At 41.0% G+C, this 21,719-nt stretch overlaps 1 protein-coding gene across 1 annotated transcript in view; it reads right to left on the reverse strand.

Moving 5' to 3' along the window:
* SMYD3 (SET and MYND domain containing 3) overlaps positions 1–21,719 on the reverse strand; it is a 758,734-nt gene that overhangs the window by 171,341 nt on the left and 565,674 nt on the right. The window contains exons 6-7 of the mRNA XM_017953214.3: positions 8,072–8,139; positions 6,083–6,185 (exon numbers count right to left, since the gene is read on the reverse strand). Coding sequence (XP_017808703.3) covers positions 6,083–6,185; positions 8,072–8,139 — 171 coding nt within the window. The remainder of the gene's footprint in view (positions 1–6,082; positions 6,186–8,071; positions 8,140–21,719) is intronic.

The following is a 21,719-nucleotide window of genomic DNA, read 5'->3' on the forward strand; positions in this document are numbered from 1 at the left end:
AAAAATCACAATTAGGTTACTAAAGCATTCTTTTGGTTTAATTCAAAAGGTAAATGAATAATTATATTTCTTTTACACTTATCCATTCTTAAGAATGGGATAGGGACTTTTATAATGAATTTAACGGTGAAATCACTATTTAGTAATTTATTGAATATAATAAAACCCTGTTAAAAGTAATTTTATCATCTTAAGCCAAAAACAAAAATCAAACTTTTATGGATTTGTATTCAACAGCCTAAACCTGAAAGCACCTGCTCATTGCAGACTTCAAGGTACCTTTATGTAAAGTGAAACTGGTCATAACACTTTCAGCTTCAATTTCAGAGGAGCATGTGTTAGAACAAAGACTGCTTATAGAAAATGTGAATTTAAGAATGGAAAGTCATCTGTGTGGATGTCATCATGGACCAACACTTCTACACACAAACCAAATGTTATTCAACAGATTTAGCGATCTTTCTTGCCAAGTCCAAACATCAGCCAGACCACCTCGGCCAAAGACCAATTCTTCTGCTTTGATACGTGAGATGAGATCTATTTACTATACTTTTGATAGATTCACTAAATATTTGTTTCCACAATTTATGAGAAATCTATATTGTTATATAATTTTTTTGACACTCACCATCTGAGCTCTACTTTTCCCTTCAGGAAACTCTAATCATAAGTGGAAGAAGAAAATCACTATTTATTAAGTGTCATTTGCTGGGCACTGTCCTAGATAAATAATTTGTGACTTTGATCCTGAGAATGAAGCTTTACTAACCCCTTGAACACTGCATAGTAGTAAGTGTAGCACTGAACAAGTAATTTCCCAGTTTAAACCTTACATTTTCTTCCATAAAATAAAAAAAATGAATATGTAACATTATCTGAGTTTTCTAAGATTCCAAAGATGGTACAGACTACTTAGGTCTTATTCAATTTTGTAGTCCTTGGGTTTTGTTTTTTGTTTTTACCTATTAGGCATCATCTATTGCTTCCTAAATTGAATCGCCCTATAAACATCCCCTATCATCATAGCCATGGTTGTATATACAAGAAGTGAATGAAAGGCAAAGAAAACATCACATTTCAATCGTATAGGTTCAATGACTTGAGACAAACTCACACTACAGCAACAGTGACTGAGGTAAAATTGAATGTACACTGAGTAAAAGGTTTAATTTGTGATATCCCAAATCTAACTCATCAGTTAGCAGAATTGTGTGGGGTTTTAAAAATTGTTTTCTTTAAATGTTCTATGTATAGTACGTACAATAAAAAAACAGTAACATTTGTAAACATGCAGGAAAAAAAAAAAAAAAGAATATCTGGCCACACAGTTCCTTTGCTGAAACCCTTCAATAATATCCCATTGCCCATCCTTCTCTCTTCCACAAATATTTACTGGGCGCCTCCTATAAACCAGACAATGTTATGAAACCTTCAGCTAAACCAAGGTCTGTAATAAGGTCCCCAGGGGGGTTGTCAATCTGATCCCTACATATTCCCTCAACTTCGGGTCACATCTAAATTCTTCAGTCTATTGATGAGAACTGCTTCTTGCTCCTTGAACTGACCATTCTGTCCCTGGCCTCTGTGTCTCTGTCTACAATGCCTTTTCCAGCCTCATCCAACTCTAACACCATGGATCCTTTCAGAGTGTAGGAGTCAGTCCTCTGGAAACATCCCTTAACCACTCTCTACTCCCTCCCCTTACTAATCACTTGGCTGCCCCGGCTCTGAGCTTCTATAAGCCCTGTGCCCATTTACACCACTGTGCATCTTAATTCTATTATTGTTTATTGTATCAGTTTCCTCAACTATACCTTGAACTCTAGAAGGCAGGGCTGGGTCTTAATAATCTTTGTATTAGAGAAGGTTTCTAAAACTGCTACCCAAGTCCTGACATCGAGTAAACACGCAGTGAATTTGCTGAATGGTTTAGCAAATAAGATGACTAAGAGAAGAAACAGACTGTCTTAATCCCAAAAGTCATCAGACTAAGACTGACATTAGGGACACTTATGCGTTCACCTTCTTCCAATCACAGTTCTCCCAGTTGATATGGCTCCAGAGAATGCTGGCGCCAATGGCATTATTCCTACCAGCTACAAGTTATTTTAACCACAACTCCCTTAAGACTGCTTTGGACTACCCAGCTTTCCTCCCTGATTCATATTTTATAAAACTATCAGACCAAATGAATTTCATATTTAAGATAATCTTGAAAAGGTAGCCAACAGCAATCCAGTCAAGTGAGCCATGACTTAAATGATATTACACATCTCTCTCTAGGAGGTGGCTGAATGGGGAGACAAAAATCCAAACTCAAAAAAAAAAAAAAAGGCCCAATAACTCCGCATTACAATGGAGAGCCTTAAACAGCAAAGTATTATAAATGTTGCTGGATGCAAGGAAACTGTACAAAGAGGGTCCAAAGGATGGATTTATATAGAGAGAAACAAGGGGTAAGAAATTTCCATGGCAACTTCTGTTATCATAGACCTTGGGCAATTTTCCAGCTCTCCTTGTGTGAGGTTTGAGATGCTCCCACCTTAAACTGGCAGTAGACTGGCTTTCATATTCCCCTCCTTTCAGGAGCCATGGGACACCCCTGAGGACTGCCAGTCATTTACAGATGTCTGAGATTCTATTCCAGCTTTTTTTTTTTCTGAGACAGAGTTTCACTCTTGTTGCCCAGGCTGGAGTGCAGTGGTGTGATCTTGGCTCACTGCAACCTCTGCCTCCCGGGTTCAAGCGATTCTCCTGTCTCAGCCTCCTGAGTAGCTGGGATTACAAGCGTGCGCCACCATGCCTGGGTAATTTTTTATATTTTTAGTAGAGACAGGGTTTCACCATGTTGTCCAGGCTGAATACAAACTCCTGACCTCAAGTGATCCACCTGCCTCGGCCTACCAAAGTGCTGGGATTACAGGCATGAGCCACGGTGCCCAGCCCTATTCCAGCTCTTATTTTATCTTTAAGAAGTCTCGTTAATTTACTCAACAAATGTAGATTGAGGAACTTCTGCCTCAGTTGCTGTTGAGTCTTCCATTGTGAAGCCTATATTCTGACACACAGATCCCAAATAGCTCATATTAAAACTGTGGGTGCCCTAATGAACACTAAAACCAAATGCAAAGTTCATGATATGAAATTATCAACATGCCTAAATTTTTTTCCCAAGGAATTTTAACTTTAAAAAAATTAATACATAATATTTATACATATTTATGGGGTCCAGGTACTATTTTGTTACATGCATAGGATGTGTAATGATCAAGTCTTGGTATTTGGGTTATCCATTACCTCACGTATTCACCATTTTTGTGTGTTGGGAACACACAATGTCTAGACTTCCTCCTTCATTAATTTAAAGCTAGTATTTGTACAATAAATAGGAATTACCCTCCTTAATCAATGCCTCAAAATGTCTCCTCTCATGGCTCTCCCTCCCCTACCTCTGCTCCAAGGGGTCAGTGTGAAAGGCACAGGACATATTTTAGTTGTTGGGGGATGGCTACAGGCATTAGTTAAGCACATGCCAAGGACACAAGTCTTCTCCAACGATGCAACAATCCCACACAATGAAGAACTGTCCCATTCAAAATGGCAATAGCGTCCCCACAAGAAATACCGCTGGTCATGAGAGTAAGCTCAATATAATAGTCAATTCAACAAAAAGTTATGAAATACCTCCTGGATGCAAGGCAAAGTGCTAAGAGATACAGAAATACGACACAATTGTCTATCCTCATAAAGCTCATAAATAGAGAGGTCTCCAAAAGAGCCATAATAACGTGCCGAAGATGTATTAATAACCACTGTAAGGGAGAACTTCCTTCTAACATGGGAAATCAGGGAAAGAGTCATAGACGAGATGGTGATTGAAAGGGTATCTTAGTCCATTTTCTGTTGTTTTAACAGAATACCACAGACTGGGTACTTTATAAATACATTTCTCAGTTCTGGAGGCCGGGAAGCATGATGCCAAGAGCATGGCACCGGCATCTGGGGAGGGCCTTCCTGCTGCCTGATCACATGAGGAGGTGGCAGGAGTGTCCTCTATCTTATAAAGCCACCAATCCCATCATGGGGTTCCCACCCTGATAACCTTATTTAATCCAAATTACTTCCCAAAGACTCCACCTCCACAAACCATTAACAAGAATTTGGGGATAAAGTTTTCAACAGATGGAATCTGGGGGACACATTTAAATCATAACAAAGGGTCTCGAAGGGTGCATAATAAGACAAATAGCCATAGTGGACAGAGAGGACGATGAATCAGGGGAAACATTGTTCGGCAAGACCTACAAAATGGAATGCAGAAATGTGTATTAACAAGCTGGTATATATGAAGGACTTGTGGGGGGAACCTTCTTTTTGTTGAGAAGATGTCTTGCTAAGTACCACAGGGGAAAATAGATCTGAGTCTGAAGAGCTTTACACTGAGTGGAAATGTCTCGTATTAGGCAAGAGGAAGGATTTGCTTGTTGCTCCGGAGATGGAAAGAGAAAGATGTGAAAACGTGAAAGCAGCACCAAAAGACAAAGTTTTATTCAACTAAGTGAAAAGCAACCATGGGAGAATGACTGGCAGCCGAGCCTAGGAAAATATAAGAAACTTTCTTTGTTGTTTCTGAAAATTCCAACCAGTTCTAACTGCTTTTGTCAGGTTACTTGGTTTTTTAAATTTGCAAACACATCATCATCATCGACAACAGCAGCAGCCACTCTTCAGCCCCAAAATGAATATTGCTGAAAATAGTGGTTTCATCTCTTACCTGCCTTGAAGTCCTTTGTGGCCCCAGAAAAAAAAAAAAAAAAGAAAAAACCAAATTCTCCATCTCACTGACATATATCCCAGTATACTTCATTCACTGGTCCTAAAATCTAGAAATTTAGCAAGTAGTTGTGTAAGAAGTGGTTTATTCCACTGAAAATCAGTTTGGGGAGAATCTGGTCAAAGCCAAATCCCTGTCTACATAAAATATGGTACCTCTGAGTTTAAGTTTTATTGGCTGAGTGCTACATAAATGCAATAAAAGTTTTCGATACTGTTTTCCTTGCAATAAATATCCACTTTAGCAAATTGGAAAGGAGAAGGAAATGGGGTTCTGGAACGTGTAAATATCTGTAACTCAGAACTCAGCACGGGTAGTCATTGTGCAAACCCGTGCAGTCTTAGGTCACAGCCCTGGAGCAGGCCGCTGCAGCTGCCTTGTGAGAAGGTTCTTCACCAGAGGAGGCTGGCTGCACCGTCTATCCAACTGGAGGGTCAAGGCCAGTTCACTGCTGGAGGTCATCCTCCCCGTCCTCCATCCCCTTTGCACCTTTGCTGGAATGATCACCCAGAGATGCCGGTTTGAAAAGTCCCAGTGTCAGCCTGAGACAGTATAAGCTGTTTGCTTGTTAACACAAAGTGAACATGCAAAATTACCTTCAAAATGTAACCAGTGGCCTTTCGGGTAAAGAAGTCCTGGGGACCCCACTCACAAACTGGGATGCCCTCCCTGCCTACGGAAGGATATGAGAGGCTGCCCAGCTGTTGCCACTGAGGAGATTTAATGACTTCCCTGTGTGTGCATAAAACACACACCCTCTGTCACACACAGACACCTCTCTGTCACACACACAGGACAGGAACTGACTTCCCTGTGTGTGCATAAAACACACACCCTCTGTCACACACACAGGACAGGAATTGACTTCCCCGTGTGTGCATAAAACACACACCCTCTGTCACACACAAACACCTCTCTGTCACACACATAGGACAGGAACTGACTTCCCCGTGTGTGCATAAAACACACACCCTCTGTCACACACAGACACCTCTCTGTCACACACAGGACAGGAACATTCATCATCCAGAAATACAGTGACTTCTCCCCTAAAAAATTAGCCCATTTGTAATTTGGGAGAAGAAAGGATAGGCTGCTGGGGAGAGCTGACTGTACTCTGAGTACCCTCAGTGGCAGAAGGACAATGGAAAGCTGTCCCCTCAGGCACAATCGGTTTTAGGGACGGGCCGAGCTGAGACGGTCTTTGATAGGAAAGAAGACCAGGGTGAGAAGCATGAGTTTCCTTACCTCCTCTCCCACCTCGATGTCCCGGACGGCTCGCAGTAAGAGGTGGGGCCCATTGAACACAATGGAACAGTTGGGGTCACAGCTGTGATTGAGCAAAGAGATACTGGAAGAAAAAGGGGGAGACTGTCACAGCTCAGCAGGTAGAGTCGAACAACTCAATCTAACAAATGCAGTGAGTAAAAGATACCTTCCTTTGTGGGGCAGGAGCAGGTAAGGTTGACAGGACACCAGGGACTCAGTATTCAGGGTACATTCACAGAAATGTCACTCGCACACTTCCTAGGAAGTACAATTCTCCCCAAGATGCAGGCTAATTAGGGAATTCTATCATTTAATAATTAAAAAATTTTCTGAGTCCTTTTTGGGGACTGGGGCATAGTTGATTGATTAGATAACAGTCAATAAAGCAGCCAAACATGGTCAGAAAAAACCTGACTCACAAAGAAATACTTAGAGGGCTGGGTGCGGTGGCTCACATCTGTAATCCCAGCACTTTGGGAAGCCAAGGTGGGTGCATCATTTGAGGTCAGCAGTTTGAGACCAGCCTGATTAAACATGGTGAAACCCTGTCCCTACTAAAAATACAAAAAATTAGCCGGGCATGGTGGTACCTGCCTGTAGTCCCAGCTATTCAGGAGGCTGAGGCAGGAGAATCACTTGAACCCGGGAGGTGGAGGTTGCAGTGAGCCAAGATGACACCATTGCACTCCAGCCTGGGTGACAGAGTGAGATTCCATCTCAAAAAAAAAAAAAAAAAAGAAAGAAAGAAAGAAAGAAAGAAAAAAGAAAAAGAAAAAAAAAATACTCTCAGACATAATGGGATGCAACAGCCAAGATACCACTGACCTTTCCCATAGGATCTCATTTGTTGAGCTCCTTTGGAGAAATGATGGCCTTTGCTAGAACATCCACATTGAAGAATAATTAGGAGTATTTGCTCCTAAATAGAGAGCTGATGTTATTTTGTCAACTACATCCTGATGCATCCTGGGCCATGGTCCAGTCGTTTTGTTACCTTGGAGGTATATTTCTTACCGTCTGGGAAACACACTGGATTTAAACTGCTATGAGAAATTGACAATAACTAGAATGAGCACTTATACGTAGAAACACTTTCTTGCATTTGAGCATGTTCATCACATTTCATCCTCACAACGATCTTATGAGGATCATTTACCGGTAAAGAGGCTGCTGCACAGAAATTCAATGGCTTGCCCAAGGACATACAACTAGTAAGTGGCGATGGAATTTGGACCGGGGCCAGAACTCAGAGCCCACGCTTTGAATCATCCTATGCTACTGCCTTTTGAGAACCACCTACCAGTAGACCTGACCTACGGTTAATCACAATGGTGAGAAATAAGAAAAAAGGCTGAATTCTTAAGTTCACAATCATTAGAAAGTCTAAATTTGCATTTGGACTCTTATGGCATAAAAACAAAATGAAACTGGGCGTGACCATAGTGCTTGTGGGAAGACAGTTTCATAGCTCAGTGGGAAGGTTCAGCTCAGCAACGGCTGGAGAGCGCGTTCAGGGGCCAAAGCCTTAGAGTTTTCTTGCCCCCCTGAGTGAAGGGGCTCAGAGTACGCCAACGCGAAAGACAGAATGAACCCAACTGATTCGTAAGGCAAATCCGGTGAAACAATCACGTGCTTCAGCTCAGGAAATCAGGGAACAACCAAAAATCAACCTGATGGCTAATTAGCACTCACCGTCCTCAACTTCTTCACCCAAAGTCCCCCTGAGAATAAGAATTTAGTTCTGAGATCTGCCCCTTTGTTAATACCACAGCATATAATGTGGGATTATAAAATTATTTTCCTTAAACTTAACATTTTCCATTTTATTTTTTGTAATTTATTGCTAAGTTTTAAGCTTGGCTCTTGAACAAGCTGCTGAAGCTGCCTTTGTAACTGCCTCTAAAGGGCTGGGGATTTGGGTGGGAATGAAAGTGTGTCTTCCAGTAAATGAAGCACCATACACCATACCTAGGATACAGGCCAACACCAACTTCCTGCATCTCGGCATTACAGATGGTGAAAGAGTTGCAGATCACCTGTAAAAACAAGGGGGAAAACCATCAATATTACCAGAGTCACTTAAGAAACTTCGTAGCCAAGAGAATGAAACTTTTCAAAATCAAATGTAGGAGCATCTTAGTAGTTGCATAAGAAAGATCCAAGCCAATCATGGATGCTCTTTGATTTACAACAGAATTTATCCGGGATATACTCCCCCTAACAACATGAGGTGGTTAAGTGCAGAAATACCAACCTCCTGGGGAAAAAAAAACCAGACTTAAACCAACATGAAACCACTAATTTCAGTCTCATTATCTACTACACCCAAAGTTACAGTTATATGAAGTGTTCAAAATTCAGAATACAAATAAGCTATTTATTGAAAACCAGACTCCTACAGTATCATGATTTTTTCACTCAAACTGCATACAGTTTCCAAATGCCACCGTGTATCTGTTGAGTAATGGCAACTTGTCTCTTACTCCCCAAAAAGCAAAGTATCGGCCACGTGGTGGCTCACACCTGTAATCCCAACACTTTGGGAGGACAAGGCAGGCGGATCACAAGGTCAGGAGATCAAGACCATCCTGGCTAACACGGTGAAACCCCATCTCTACTAAAAATACAAAAAAGTAGCCGGGCGTGGTGGCGGGCACCTGCGGTCCCAGCTACTCGGGAGGCTGAGGCAGGAGAATGGCGTGAACCTGGGAGGCGGAGCTTGCAGCGAGCAGAGATCGGGCCACTGCACTCCAGCCTGGGCGACAGAGCGAGACTCTGTCTCAAAAAAAAAAAAAAAAAAAAAAAAAAACCTGAGTGAGCCTGTAATGCGATACACGTTGATGAAGACCACAGGGAGCACCGGAGGACATTCAGTCAAGCCATGGCATTTACTAGGAGTCCCATCACTGGGTATACGGCACAGTCCTATGTCTTACGCGGGGATGGAGCGAAAGCAGTAAAAGACACAATCACTGTGCTCAAGGAACTTAAAAACCTCGTTTGTGAAAGAAGGTTGATGTATGAGGTCACACAGAACCATGGAAAGAGCACTGGACCAGAATCAGGATATCTAGATCCTGGCTATAGTCACCCCTTCAGACAGGTGCGAGGAAAAGAGCAGTGAAGAACAAAACCAAAGTCCCTGGCCCTGTGGAGCTCAAGTTCTAGTTGAACAGACAGATTTAAAAAAAAAAAACCCAACGATAGAAAAATGTCACTTGTAGATAAATACCAAGGAGAGAAACAAGGTCCTTGCAGAGAACAAAAGTTGTCAAGAAAGCTCTTTAGGATTAGTTGTCATTTAAGCAGTGACCTGAAGGGACTGCTGAAATGAACGTGTGTATTTATAGGCGATAAAGGGTCATATCAGGAGAAAGGCCAAGCGTAAAGGCCCGAAGCTAGGAATGCCCGTGGTTACAGGGGAACAGCAAAGAGGCTAGTGCGACCAGGGCAGAGTGGGTAAGTAGAGGGCAAAATACGAGCTCAAAGAGGGAGTGAGGTCATTTAGGGCCCTACCGCCACGTTTGGGTTTTGCTCTGAAGCAGACAGAAAGCCACTGGAGTTTGAGCCAAGGTGTGAAGGAGTCTGACTTCTGCTTTCAAAGGACCGTTCTGGCTGTTGTGTAGAGAATGGGCCATTAAAAGGTGAATGGAAGAGGAGAAAATGGTTAGGAAGTCACTGCTGGAGCCCAGGTGGTGGACAACAGTGGCTTGGAGGTCAGTGGTGGGAGAGGTGGGCGACACAGCCAACACGACTCATGCAGGATGGCATATGGGTATTGAAAGAAGTTAGGATAATGCTTGAGTTTTTGGCCTGAACAAGTGGAAGACCATAGCTACCATTTATTAAGATGAGGAAGAATTTAACAGGAACAAGTTCGGTTACAGGGAATTGAGGGGAAGTCCAACAGTTCTGTTTTGGTTACGTTACATTTGAAACCCAAGCAAAGACTAAGAACGAACAATTGGAGTTCACAAGAGGCCTTGCGCCTAGAGATATAAATTTAGGATGAAACATGACAAAGGTCATCAAATAACAGAAAAAGGAGAAGAGGCTAAACATTTGAGATGAACCAGAGACTACAAATGGATGCTGACTTGTTATAAAATTTCTGTGGAGGAAAAAGTGATGACAAATTTCTCAAATCAGGTTTACATGATAGAACACGAAGCATGAAAACGCGTTGAGTCCTTTGAGACTCTTCCACTGCTCCGAACAGCTCTTACATGAAATCTGGTGCAACGTATCAAGATTTGGCTTTTTTTTCCTCTAAATATGTGATAAAATTGCAGTTTCAAATCAAGAGAAAAATTGTACATACATATTTGTAAACGAGTACTAAATTGCTTTAAGGACATCTATTTTGCATTAAGCAGCAACAGTATATTGTCTATATATACTTATGTATAAAAGAGATGGTAAAAATATAGGACAAAAACTCCTATGTTTAATTTTTGAAATTTTAAACATTTTCAAATGTGTATAATTTGGGGAGGGATATATGTTTTAACACATATTTTAAAGTATAATGAGAACTTCAGTCGAAGTAATCCACCAACAAAAAAGCCAGGTCAAACACATCTCATCTGTTAACTTCTGAATCAAACCAGCATGGTTTTTTCCTGAACTATGAAGCAAATTAATGGTTTTTTTCAAAATAGGAAAAAATCTTTATCAGTTTTATTCCATTGGTTTATTCTGATGGATTCTGATGGAATGTTTAAGAAGGAAAAGCTAACAAAGGGAAATGTCAGCTTGTCTGTCTTCCACTGGGAAACTTTTCCTGATTTTCTAAGATGACTTACCTCGTTAGCAGCATTTATCATACTGGATCATTATTTGCCCATTTACTTGCCATCATACACAACTAGATCGTAAAATGCTTGCAGGGCAGACATAGTGTTTCATTCATCACTCTATTCCTGTACCTGGCACAAAGCCTGGCAAACAGAAGACACTAAAGAAAGTATTTCTCTTTTTTAGAGATAAGGTCTCATTCTGTCACCCAGGCTGGAGTGCAGTGGTGCGATCATGGCTCACTGCCGCTTCGAACTCCTGAGCTCAAGCAATCTGCCCTCACAGCCTCTGGGGTGTAACTGGGACCACAGGCCAGCACCACCACCCCTGACTAATTTTTTAAAACTTTTTGTAGAGAGAGGAGTCTTGCTGTATTGCCCAGGCTGACCTTGAACTCCTGGCCTCAAGTGGTCCTCCCGTCTCGGCCTCCCAAAATGCTGGGATTACAGGAGTGAGCCACAGCTCCTGGATTTCATCTATACTAGTCTGAGTGTTATGTGTTAGTCTTTCTTGGCTAGTATACAGAAGGTTTAGTGTTTTGCCTACTCTCACTTTTATTTAAAATGCTGGTTCCATTCAGCACTATCTCAATTAATAACCTGACAGGAAATATTTTTGACACACACAACTGAGAGCAACAGTGGATATGCGGAAGCTCTCAGGTTTTTTTTTTTTTTAATGAAAGAGTAGGTAGATAATATGTCCATGTGTGCCCAGTAACTTGAAAGGAATTGCTCTTTATATCAATAATTAAAAGAATGGAAATAAAGCCCAGAAATAAAAGTTTAAACATTTTTCAAAGTATTCTCTTTGTGAAAACAGTTTTCTTAGGGAACTGCACAGGTTAAAACAGTAAATGAATGCATATGTCACAAAAAGATAATATTTAGAAAAGTATATTAATGGTACTATTTCAATAAAAATAAATGCAACTGGGTTAATGAATTCGTTCTAAAAATTAAGCTTGAGTATTACTTTAGAAATTTTTACCGTTTCTTAAAACTATAACACATATTTAAATTATTTTATTATTGCATGTAAAGTTATATTTACTTTTCATAATTTTTCCTTTAAACTAATTGAAAGCCTTCATATCCAACATTATAGTTTTTCTAGAAAACAAAAATCTAGTGAGTTGTCATTGAGCCTCTGTGTTTTATAAAAACAACTACAGTGAAATTTAAAATGTTCTGTGAACCAAATTCTTATGTCATTTGGTTCAGAGTCTAGGTACAGAAACTGACATTTGTGTTCTGAGGTTAACAATTCCCCTGTAGATTAGACACAAATAGCAAAATCAATACCAACACATAAAGTGAATACCTCAGAAACCTTATAAAATAAGTGTATTACCATGTATTCAAATTTCACATTTTTCCTGAAATTCTTAGGACTAAAGGCTTTGTATTGTAGCAGCAGTTAAACTGAGATATTTGCAAAACAAGAGAAAATCACTACTATGCCATTATCTTGCAATGGTAAAAAATCAGAACAGCCATAAGAAAACTCACCACCAATTAGAGCTGAGTAATTCTACACCATAACTCAAGAACCCAGCCACTTCCCAACCCCGTCCCCCAATTACTGAATTCTACACAGCCTATTTCAAATAATCCTTCCGATTTCCAAATATACGTATAAATTTTAAAGCACATTTAAAAAGAAGGGAATTCCGTGTCTGAACACAACTGTCCAGTGGTCTCCTCCAAGACAATCTGCATCTCCTTTAAAACTTCTCCTCTGAAATGTTCAGCATAATGCTTGGCACACTAGACTTTAGGCACATCAAGTTTACTAATTAGAGGGACTAAATGTGAATTTTCAAAATGGAGTTTAATGCACTGAGTTTTATTAAACTCTGTGGACAGAAAGACTGGAAGGAGGAAGAGTTGGCAGGTATGAAAACCAAAAGCAGAGGTTTTTACACAACATAATTGCCTCCGCTCCCCAGTTCCCCCACTCCTAGAACTAATATTTCTCTAACTTTAAAAGCATAATAAGTATTTTAATCAGGGTATATTTTTCTCTACCCATAGAATATGACGGGTTATTAAGTATAGACTTTTTCCAAAATCTTCTCATAAACCTTAAGAGATTAAAAATTGTATCTCCCAGTCCCTCCTAGCTGTATGGCAAATATTAATCCATCTTTCAGGACTCAATTCAGGCCTTGCCTGTCCCATTCCCTCTTTTGGTCACATAGTTATAATTTTTGCTCGCCCTAAGGATAAAGGGTTTGAAATCTCCAAACCAGAACAACAGCAGGAGAGAACCAGGCTGGCGAGGGAGGTCAGCTCAGGAGAGAGAACCAGGCTGGCGACGGAGGTCAGCTCAGGAGAGGAGAGGCTGTACTTCCCCAGTGATGATTTGCAAATCCCAGGATCCACAAAAGTGTTTCCAGAAGGTTTATGGAGTGCACGTGATTTCAGCAACGGTTCCAATTTCAATTAAAAACAATCGATAATGGAAACGAGGACCACACTTACCAGGAAGTTGCTGGAGAGTCTCGTGTTTTACCAGTGAGCATGCTTTAAAGTTGTGGGGGCAAAGGCCCATGCTCACAGCTCAGTCACCAAGCTGCATCGTCACTACACTGCTCGTCTTGTCACAGTTTGACATTATAGAGTTTTCCATTGTTTCTTAGTCACATTATTTCATTTGCAAACCCAATGGACCCCTGATTAAAGACAGAAGCAAGTAGGAGATATGACCCCAAAAGCATAACGTAGACAAATGGGGTTGCATCAAACGAAAAAGCTTCTGCATAGCACAGGAAATGGTCAAGAAAGAGACAACCCACAGAGTGGGAGAAAATATTTGTAAACCATATAATGGATAAGAGGTTAATATCTAAAATATATAAGGAACTCAAACAACGCAGTATCAAGAAAACAAATCAACCAATTTTAAAATGGGCAAAGGATTTGTGTAGACATTTCTCAAAAGAAGACATACAAATGGTCAAAAGATTCATGAGAAAATGCTCAATATCACCAAATGCTCAATCATTAGGAAAACATAAATAAAATCATAATGAGATATCACCTCATACCTGTTTCATCAAAAAGACAGAAGATAAATGTTGGTGAGGATGTGGAGAAAAGGAAACTCATGCACACTGGTGGAGTCTACGTTAGTCCAGCCATTAGGAAAAACTGTACAGAAGTTACTTGAAAACTTCAAAATAGAACTGCCATATAATCAAGCAACCCCATTTCTGAATATACATCCAAAATAAGTAAAATAAGAGATATCTGCGCTCCCACTCTCATGTACATTGTGGCATTTTTCACATTAGCCAAGATATGGAATTAACCTAAGTGTCCAACAAATGGATAAAGAAAATGTAGAATAGATACACAAATGGAGTAATCATCAGCCCTAAAAAAGAAGGAAATTTGTCATTTGCAACAAGACGGATGAACCTGGAGGACATTATGTTAAATGAACTAAGCCAGATACAAAAAGACAAATAATCCATGATCTCACTTATATGTGGAATATTAAAAAGTCAAACTCACAGTAATAGAGTATAATGGTGGTTACCAGAGGCATGGGCTGGGGAGAGAAATGGGGAGATGTTGGTCAAAGCGTGCAAACTTTCACCTTCTTCACAGGAGGAATAAGTTCTTGAGATGAGCACAGCATGGTGACTACAGTTAATAAACTGTATATATATTTCAAAGTTTGAGAAAAAATTTCAAATGCCTCACCATAAAAAATGACATGAGGTAAGGGATATGCTAAATTAGCTTGATGTAATCATTCCACCTTGTATACATTTACCAAAAATTCACATTGTACTCTATAAATATATACAATTATTTGTCAATTAAAAATTTAAATAATTTAATAAGACAGAAAGCAAAGATGTTGAACGAGGGAAAATACCTAAAATGATAATTCCATAAATTTGTCTCAAGATGTTTTATATCATTACTTATCGGGTTGAAATTCTTATAGAACATCTCAAGACATCTCTAACATTTGAAAAAATGTTAGAAAAAGAACATACTTTGAATACGTCATCTTACATTTTGCAGATGGCATGAAGACTACGAAAGTCCCCAGTGTGTTGTTTGAAATGTGCTTGCACTTTGCTACCTAAAACCTTTCTTGTCTTATAATCTAGAAAAACGACATAGAAATCATGAAACATAATCTAGCTGATTTATTAAAGAGTAAATTATAAGAATGGTAAGCATCAGCTCATGAAAGCAATATGCAACCTAAGGTCCAAAGCAAAAGTACTTCATTTAAAAATCTGTGTTGATGAAGGCCAAGCGCAGTGGCTCACTCCTGTAATCCCAGTACTTCGGGAGGCCAAGGCAAGTGGATTGCTTGAGCCCAGAAGTTTGAGACCAGCTTGGGCAACACGGCAAAAACCCGTCTCTATAAAAAATACAAACATTAGCTGGGCATGGTGCCATGCACCTGTAGGTCCAGCTACTCGGGAGGCCGAGGCTGCGGTGAGCCATGATCATGCCACTGCACTCCAATGAGGCTGTCTCTCCCTGCAGCAAAAAAAATTGTGTTAATCATGTTTTTACAAAACTAATTTACAGCAAGTTAAACCATGTGATCTCACATGATAAATGAGAAAACTAAAAATTTGTCTTTATATACTATGATTATTATTAAAGATTTTACACATTTACTTTACAATACAAGCCAAGTAAAAATTATTACTTAAGTTCTTTATCCCATCACCTATGACAACATACTTGGGAATTTGTCTTTCTAGACTGTGGTACGTTCAACTGTTTTTGTTTTCACAACCGCAATGGTGTCTGTCCCATTTCAGGTTCTGGCCACAAGTAAGTCTGCAGTTCACGCTAGACACACAAAACACTCAACAATTACTTGTCAAGGCGAAAATCAATATCGAGGCCAATATCACAAGGAATGGCAATCATAAAGTTGTGCTATTGTACGTCTCTCCCACAGTCAAACTGCCAAATGTTGGCAAATGAAGCCCCTTTAGATAACATGATTGCTTTCTAAAATCCACACAGATTTTCATTTTCTAAGACCTTTACTCACAACAGAACTTATAAACAACTGTCCTTCATAAGAGAAAGCAAAATAGTCACAAATTTGTCCACTGCTCCTTCCCTGAGCTGTTACCTGGCATTTCACCTCCTTAAAGCCATCAGATGAAACAAGCATTTACTACCGACATCTGTCAAATATGTACAGAAGTATAAAGCTCTGCAACATCAATACGTAGAGAAGTACAAAGCTCAGCAACACCATTTTCATTGTTCTGTTTTCCTCCCACATCCTGAGGTTCAGAAATACTATGAAATTCTTATATAATTTATTATAAGACATCATTATAGATTTCTATAGCTCTGCAGTCACATTCTGTTCTGCTACCGATTTCATTTAGATGTGCTCCACTCCAAAAAGTTTCACAATGAACTGAACTTTCTCCCATGTATCACACTTAAAGATTCCTTTGTTCAGCTTAAATCTTCAAAACATTCTCTTATATGATCCTGTAGTTTCATTATTCTCTTTCCAAGTAAGTGGTGTGGAAATCCACCCCCAGCAGTACCAGGACGCTTCACTGTAATCTCAGTCCCAGTACTCAATTCCTAAATCAAGTATGCTAGGTGCTGTAGAGCACCTGACTGAAGTTGAATTAGATATGGCAGCGTGTGGCTCAAATTATCTGTTTTTCCATCAAATTAATGGAGAAAAGAAAACTACAGAAAAATGTTACATGTGAAAGGTAAGACTGCACAGTAATCAACTGCCTAATGTAATCCCCAAATGAAAGATACCGTGTGTGCTGAGGTTCCTTTCACTATGTAGAAATTAAGGTGAATATTCTCTCCAGGTGAACTTTTGGCAGGCAAGGGTTTGTCATACCGATGGTGCCTGACATCTCAGGGAGTGAAACCCAGAAGCAGGTATTTCACATGACAGCAGGTGAAGTGTGCATGACTTGTGTACAAGCTGTGTGGGCTCACATGAAGGCATTTTGGGGACTAGTGCGTGGCTGTTTCTGGCAGCCAGTGGCAGCCTAGATGGGGAGCACCTCAGTGGGCCAATCCTTCCTTGGTTGCCCAAGCACGCCTGATCCCTGGATACTGCCCAATAACCTAGTGGGCAGGGGCCAGAGAACAAAAAACATGGATCAGATGAGAGAAAGTCACAACTTTAATGATGTGGTCCAGAGGCATCAAGAAATACGTCTCTGAGGTCAGACAGCCCCTCTTTTGATCTCTCCAGGTATGCTCCTTTATTTTTGGAAATATAAAAAGACATAAAAGAGGAAATTCATCATGGCTTCATTCCAACCCCTCCACTGTCCCTTTGTCTGGAGGTAGCTCATAATTCTTCCCTCTCCTCTTCCAGACACTTTTATAGATGGCCAGATACACAAATCACACTGGTGGGAGTTCAACGCGAGGACATCATCTGATCATTTGTCTTCTCTCCTGGTACCATGTTCAACTAGTCACTATCATGAATATATCAATAGTATCGTTCCCAGCCTCTTTCCTGACCAGATTCCTGAGCTGGCAAGTAGCTAAAACACCAGCATCCTGCCCCTACACCGCTTCAGTGAGTCCCTGCAGCAATTTGCAAGGAAAGCTCCCCTTTCCTGACTCAAGAGTTCATCAGAATGTGAAGAAAAGAGAGGAGTTCAAGACCATCCTGGCCAACATGGTGAAACCCTGTCTCTACTAAAAATACAAAAATTAGCCAGGTGTGGTGGCCTGAGCCTATAGTCACAGCTACTCAGGAGGGTGAGGCAGAATCACCTGAACCCAGGAGGTGGAGGTTACAGTGAGCCGAGATCACACCACTGCACTCCAGCCTCAGGGACAGCGAGACTCCATCTCCCAAAAAAAAAAAAAAAAAAAAAAAATGTGAACAAAAGAGGTAATTTAGAAAAGTAGATTAAACATCTTCTTTTGTGATGGACACTGCTGAAAATACAGTTTGACAAACTCTTCTTAGCTAGTTAGTGGGACCCTCTTGACTAAGAAAGCATTATAGAAATATCAGTTTAAAAAAGATAAGACAGGCCGGGCATGGTGGCTCACACCTGTAACCCAACACTTTGGGAGGCCAAGGCGGGTGGATCACGAGACCAGCCAGGCCAATATGGTGAAACCTTGTCTCTACTAAAATACAAAAAATTAGCTAGGCATGGTGGTGGCGGGTGTCTGTAGTCCAAGCTACATGGGAAGCTGAGGCAGGGCAATCACCCGAAACCCGGGAGGCAGAGGTTGCAGTGAGCTGAGATCGCGCCACTGCACTCCAGCCTGGTGACAGAGGAAGACTCCATCTCAGGAAAAAAAAAATAGCCAAACCCTGGCCTAGAGGAGACGGGCTGACTGTTGGGTCCAGATCTAGTCCCCATCAACTTTTCTAGTCTCTTCTCTAGTGTCTGCCTTTTCATGTTTTCCTCTCAATTTTCCTGTCTTCACATCTTCACGTCTCCGCCAGGTGGAACAGTCCCACCACTTAGAATTTTCTCCCCTCCTTCCTCTAACTACTGAAATACCACTGGTCCCTTAAGACCAGGTTCAAAAGTCTTCTCCTGTGGGAGGCCTTCATGTCACTGAAAAAGAAGGAGAGAGGGACAGCGCAATCACCGTGGCTCCAGTCAGTGCCGGGGAGAATGGGTGGTTGGACTGGGAGGGATTCTCCACAGTGGAGCATAGCAGCTATGGCAATTCATGGGCAGACTGTTTCTTTAGGTGGGTCGCAGATCCGTCCCTCCTCACCTTCCCCTCCAGGAATTTCAGCAATTCTAGCCAGGGGTTTACAGACAGAACTCTGATCTCCCTGGGACAGAGCCCTGGGGGGAGGGGCAGCTATGGCCTCTCTGTTCAGCTGACTTAGTCTTTCCTGCCTGCTGGCTCTGAAGAGTCCATGCAGTCCGGACAAGGGGAATTCCCCCCAGCGCAGTGTACCTACTCTGCCAAGGGGCAGTCACACTGCTTCTTTAAACAGGTCCCTCATCCTGTGCCTCCTGACTGGGTGAGACCTCTGAACTGGGGTCACCAGATACCTGCTACAGGAGCATTCTAGCTGGCATCAGGTCAGTGCCTCTCTGGGAGCAAGCTCCCAGAGGAAGGGGCAGGCAGCAATCTTTGCTATTCTGCAGCTTCCACTGGTGATACCTCCAGGTACAGGAAGCACCCAGGTGAATATCGTCTGGAGTGGACCCCAGCAAACCACAAACCCTATGGAAGAGGGTCTTGACTGTTAAAAAAACAAAAAACCAGAAAGAACCACTACCACCAACATCATCAACAAAAAAGACTCCACAAAAACCCCATCTAAAGGTCAGCAGCCTCAAAGACTGAAGGTAGATAAGCCCACAAAGATGAGAAATAATCAATGCAACAATGCTGAAATCCCAAAAAGCCCGAGTGTCTCTTCTCCTTCAAATGACTGCAACATCTCTCCAGCAAGGGCACAAAACTAGGCAGAGTCTGAGTTTTGAAATGACAAAAATAGGTTTCAGAAGGTGGGCAGTAACGAACTTCACTGAGTTAAAGGAGTTTGTTCTAACCCAATGCAAAGAAGCTAAGAACCTTGATAAAACATTACAGGAGCTATTAAGCAGACTAACCAGTTGAGAGAGGAACATAAATGACCTGATGGAGCTGAAAAACATAACATGAGAACTTCACAATGCAACCACATGTAACAACAGCTGAGGAGACCAAATGGAGGAAAGAATTCAGAGCTTGAAGACTATCTTGCTGAAATAAGGCAGACAAGATTAGAGAAAAAAGAATGAAAAGGAATGAACGAAACCTCCAAGAACTACTGGTTTATATAAAAAGACCAAATCTACAACTAATTGGGGTACCTGAAAGGGCCGGGGAGAACAAAACCAAGTTGGAAAACATACCTCAGGGTATCATCCAGGAGAACTTGCCCAACCTACCAAGACAGGCCAACATTCAAACTCAAGAAATCCAGGGAACCCCAGTAAGATACTCCATGAGAAGAACAACGCCAAGACTCATAATCATCAGATTCTCCAAGGTCAAAATGAAAGAAAAAATGTTAAGGGCAGCCAGAGAAAAAGGCCAGGTCACATACAAAGGGAAGCCCTCTTCAGCAGACCTCTCAGTGGAAACTCTACAAGGCGGAAGAGATTAGTGGTCAATATTCAATGTTTTTGTTTGTTTCTTTGCTTTGAGACAGAGTCTCACTCTGTCGCCCAGGTTGGAGAGCAGTGGAACAATCTCGGCTCACTGCAACCTCTGCCTCCCAGGTACAAGTGATTCTCCTGCCTCAGCCTCCTGAATAGCTGAGATTATAGGTGCATGCCACCATGCCCAGCTAATTTTTTTGTATTTTTAGTAGAGAGAGGTTTTCGCCATGTTGACCAGGCTGGTCTCCAACTCCTGATCTCAAGTAATCTGCCTGCCTCAGCCTCCCAAAGTGCTGGGATTACAGGCATGAACCACTGCACCCTGCCTCAATATTCTTAAAGAAAATAATTTCCAACCCAGAATTCCATAACTGGCCATACTAGGCGCCATAAGTGAAGGAGAAATAAAATCCTTTTCACACAAGCTAATGGTGAGGAAATGTGTTACCACCAGACCTACCTTGCAAGAGCTCCTGAAGGAACTACTAAATATGGAAAGGAAAAACTGTTACCAGCCACTACAAAACCACACTGAAGTACACAGACCGATGACACTATGAAGCAGCTATATCAACAAGTCTGCAAAATAACCAGTTAGCATCATGATGACAGGATCAAATTCACACAAAACAGTATTATCTTTAAATGTAAACGGGCTAAATGCCCCAATTAAAAGACACAGAATGGCAAGCTGGATAAAGAGTCAAGACCCATCAGTGTGCTGTATTCAAGAGACCCATCTCATGTGCAAAGACACACACAAGCTCAAAATAAAGGGATACAGAAAAATTTACCAAGCAAATGGAAAGCAGAAAAAAAGCAGGCGTTGCAATCCTAGTTTTTAACAAAACAGACTTTAAACCAGCAAACATCAAAAAAGACAAAGAAGGTATCACATAATGGTAAAGGGTTCAATTAAACAAGAAGAGCTAACTATCCTAACTATATATGCACCCAATACAGGAGCACCCAGATTCATAAAACAAGTTCTTAGAGACCTACAAAGAGATTTAGACTCCCATACAATAATAATGGGAGACTTTAACACCCCACTGTCAGAATTAGCCAGATCATCGAGACAGAAAATTAACAAAGCTATTCAGGATCTGAACTCAGCTCTGGATCAAGTGGACCTGACATATCTATAAAAATCTCTAACCCCCAAAAACAGAATATACATTCTTCTCTGTGCCACATGGCACTTACTCTAAAAATTTATCACTTCTAATTGTTTTACTAATTGGAAGTAAAACACTCCTCAGCAAGTGCAAAATAACTAAAATCATAACCATCTCTCAGACCACAGCACAATCAAATTAGAACTCAAGATTAAGAAACTCACTCAAAACTACACAACTACATGGAAATTGAACAATGTGCTCCTGAGTGACCCCTGGGTAAATAATGAAATTGAGGGAGAAATGAAGTTCTTTGAAACTAATGAGAGCAAAGAAACTATGTACCAGAATCTCTGGGATAGAGCTAAAGCAGTGTTAAGAGGGAAATTTATGGTACTAAAAGTCTGTATCGAAAAGCTAGAAAGACCTCAAATTGACATCCTAACATCACAACTAAAAGAACTAGAGAACCACGAGCAAACAAACCCCAAAGCTAGCAGAAGACAGCAAATAACCAAGATCAGAGAGGAACTGAGGACACACACACACACACACACACACTTAA

Source organism: Papio anubis, chromosome 1 (genome assembly GCF_008728515.1).
Source record: "Papio anubis isolate 15944 chromosome 1, Panubis1.0, whole genome shotgun sequence".
Taxonomy (NCBI): Eukaryota; Metazoa; Chordata; class Mammalia; order Primates; family Cercopithecidae; genus Papio; species Papio anubis.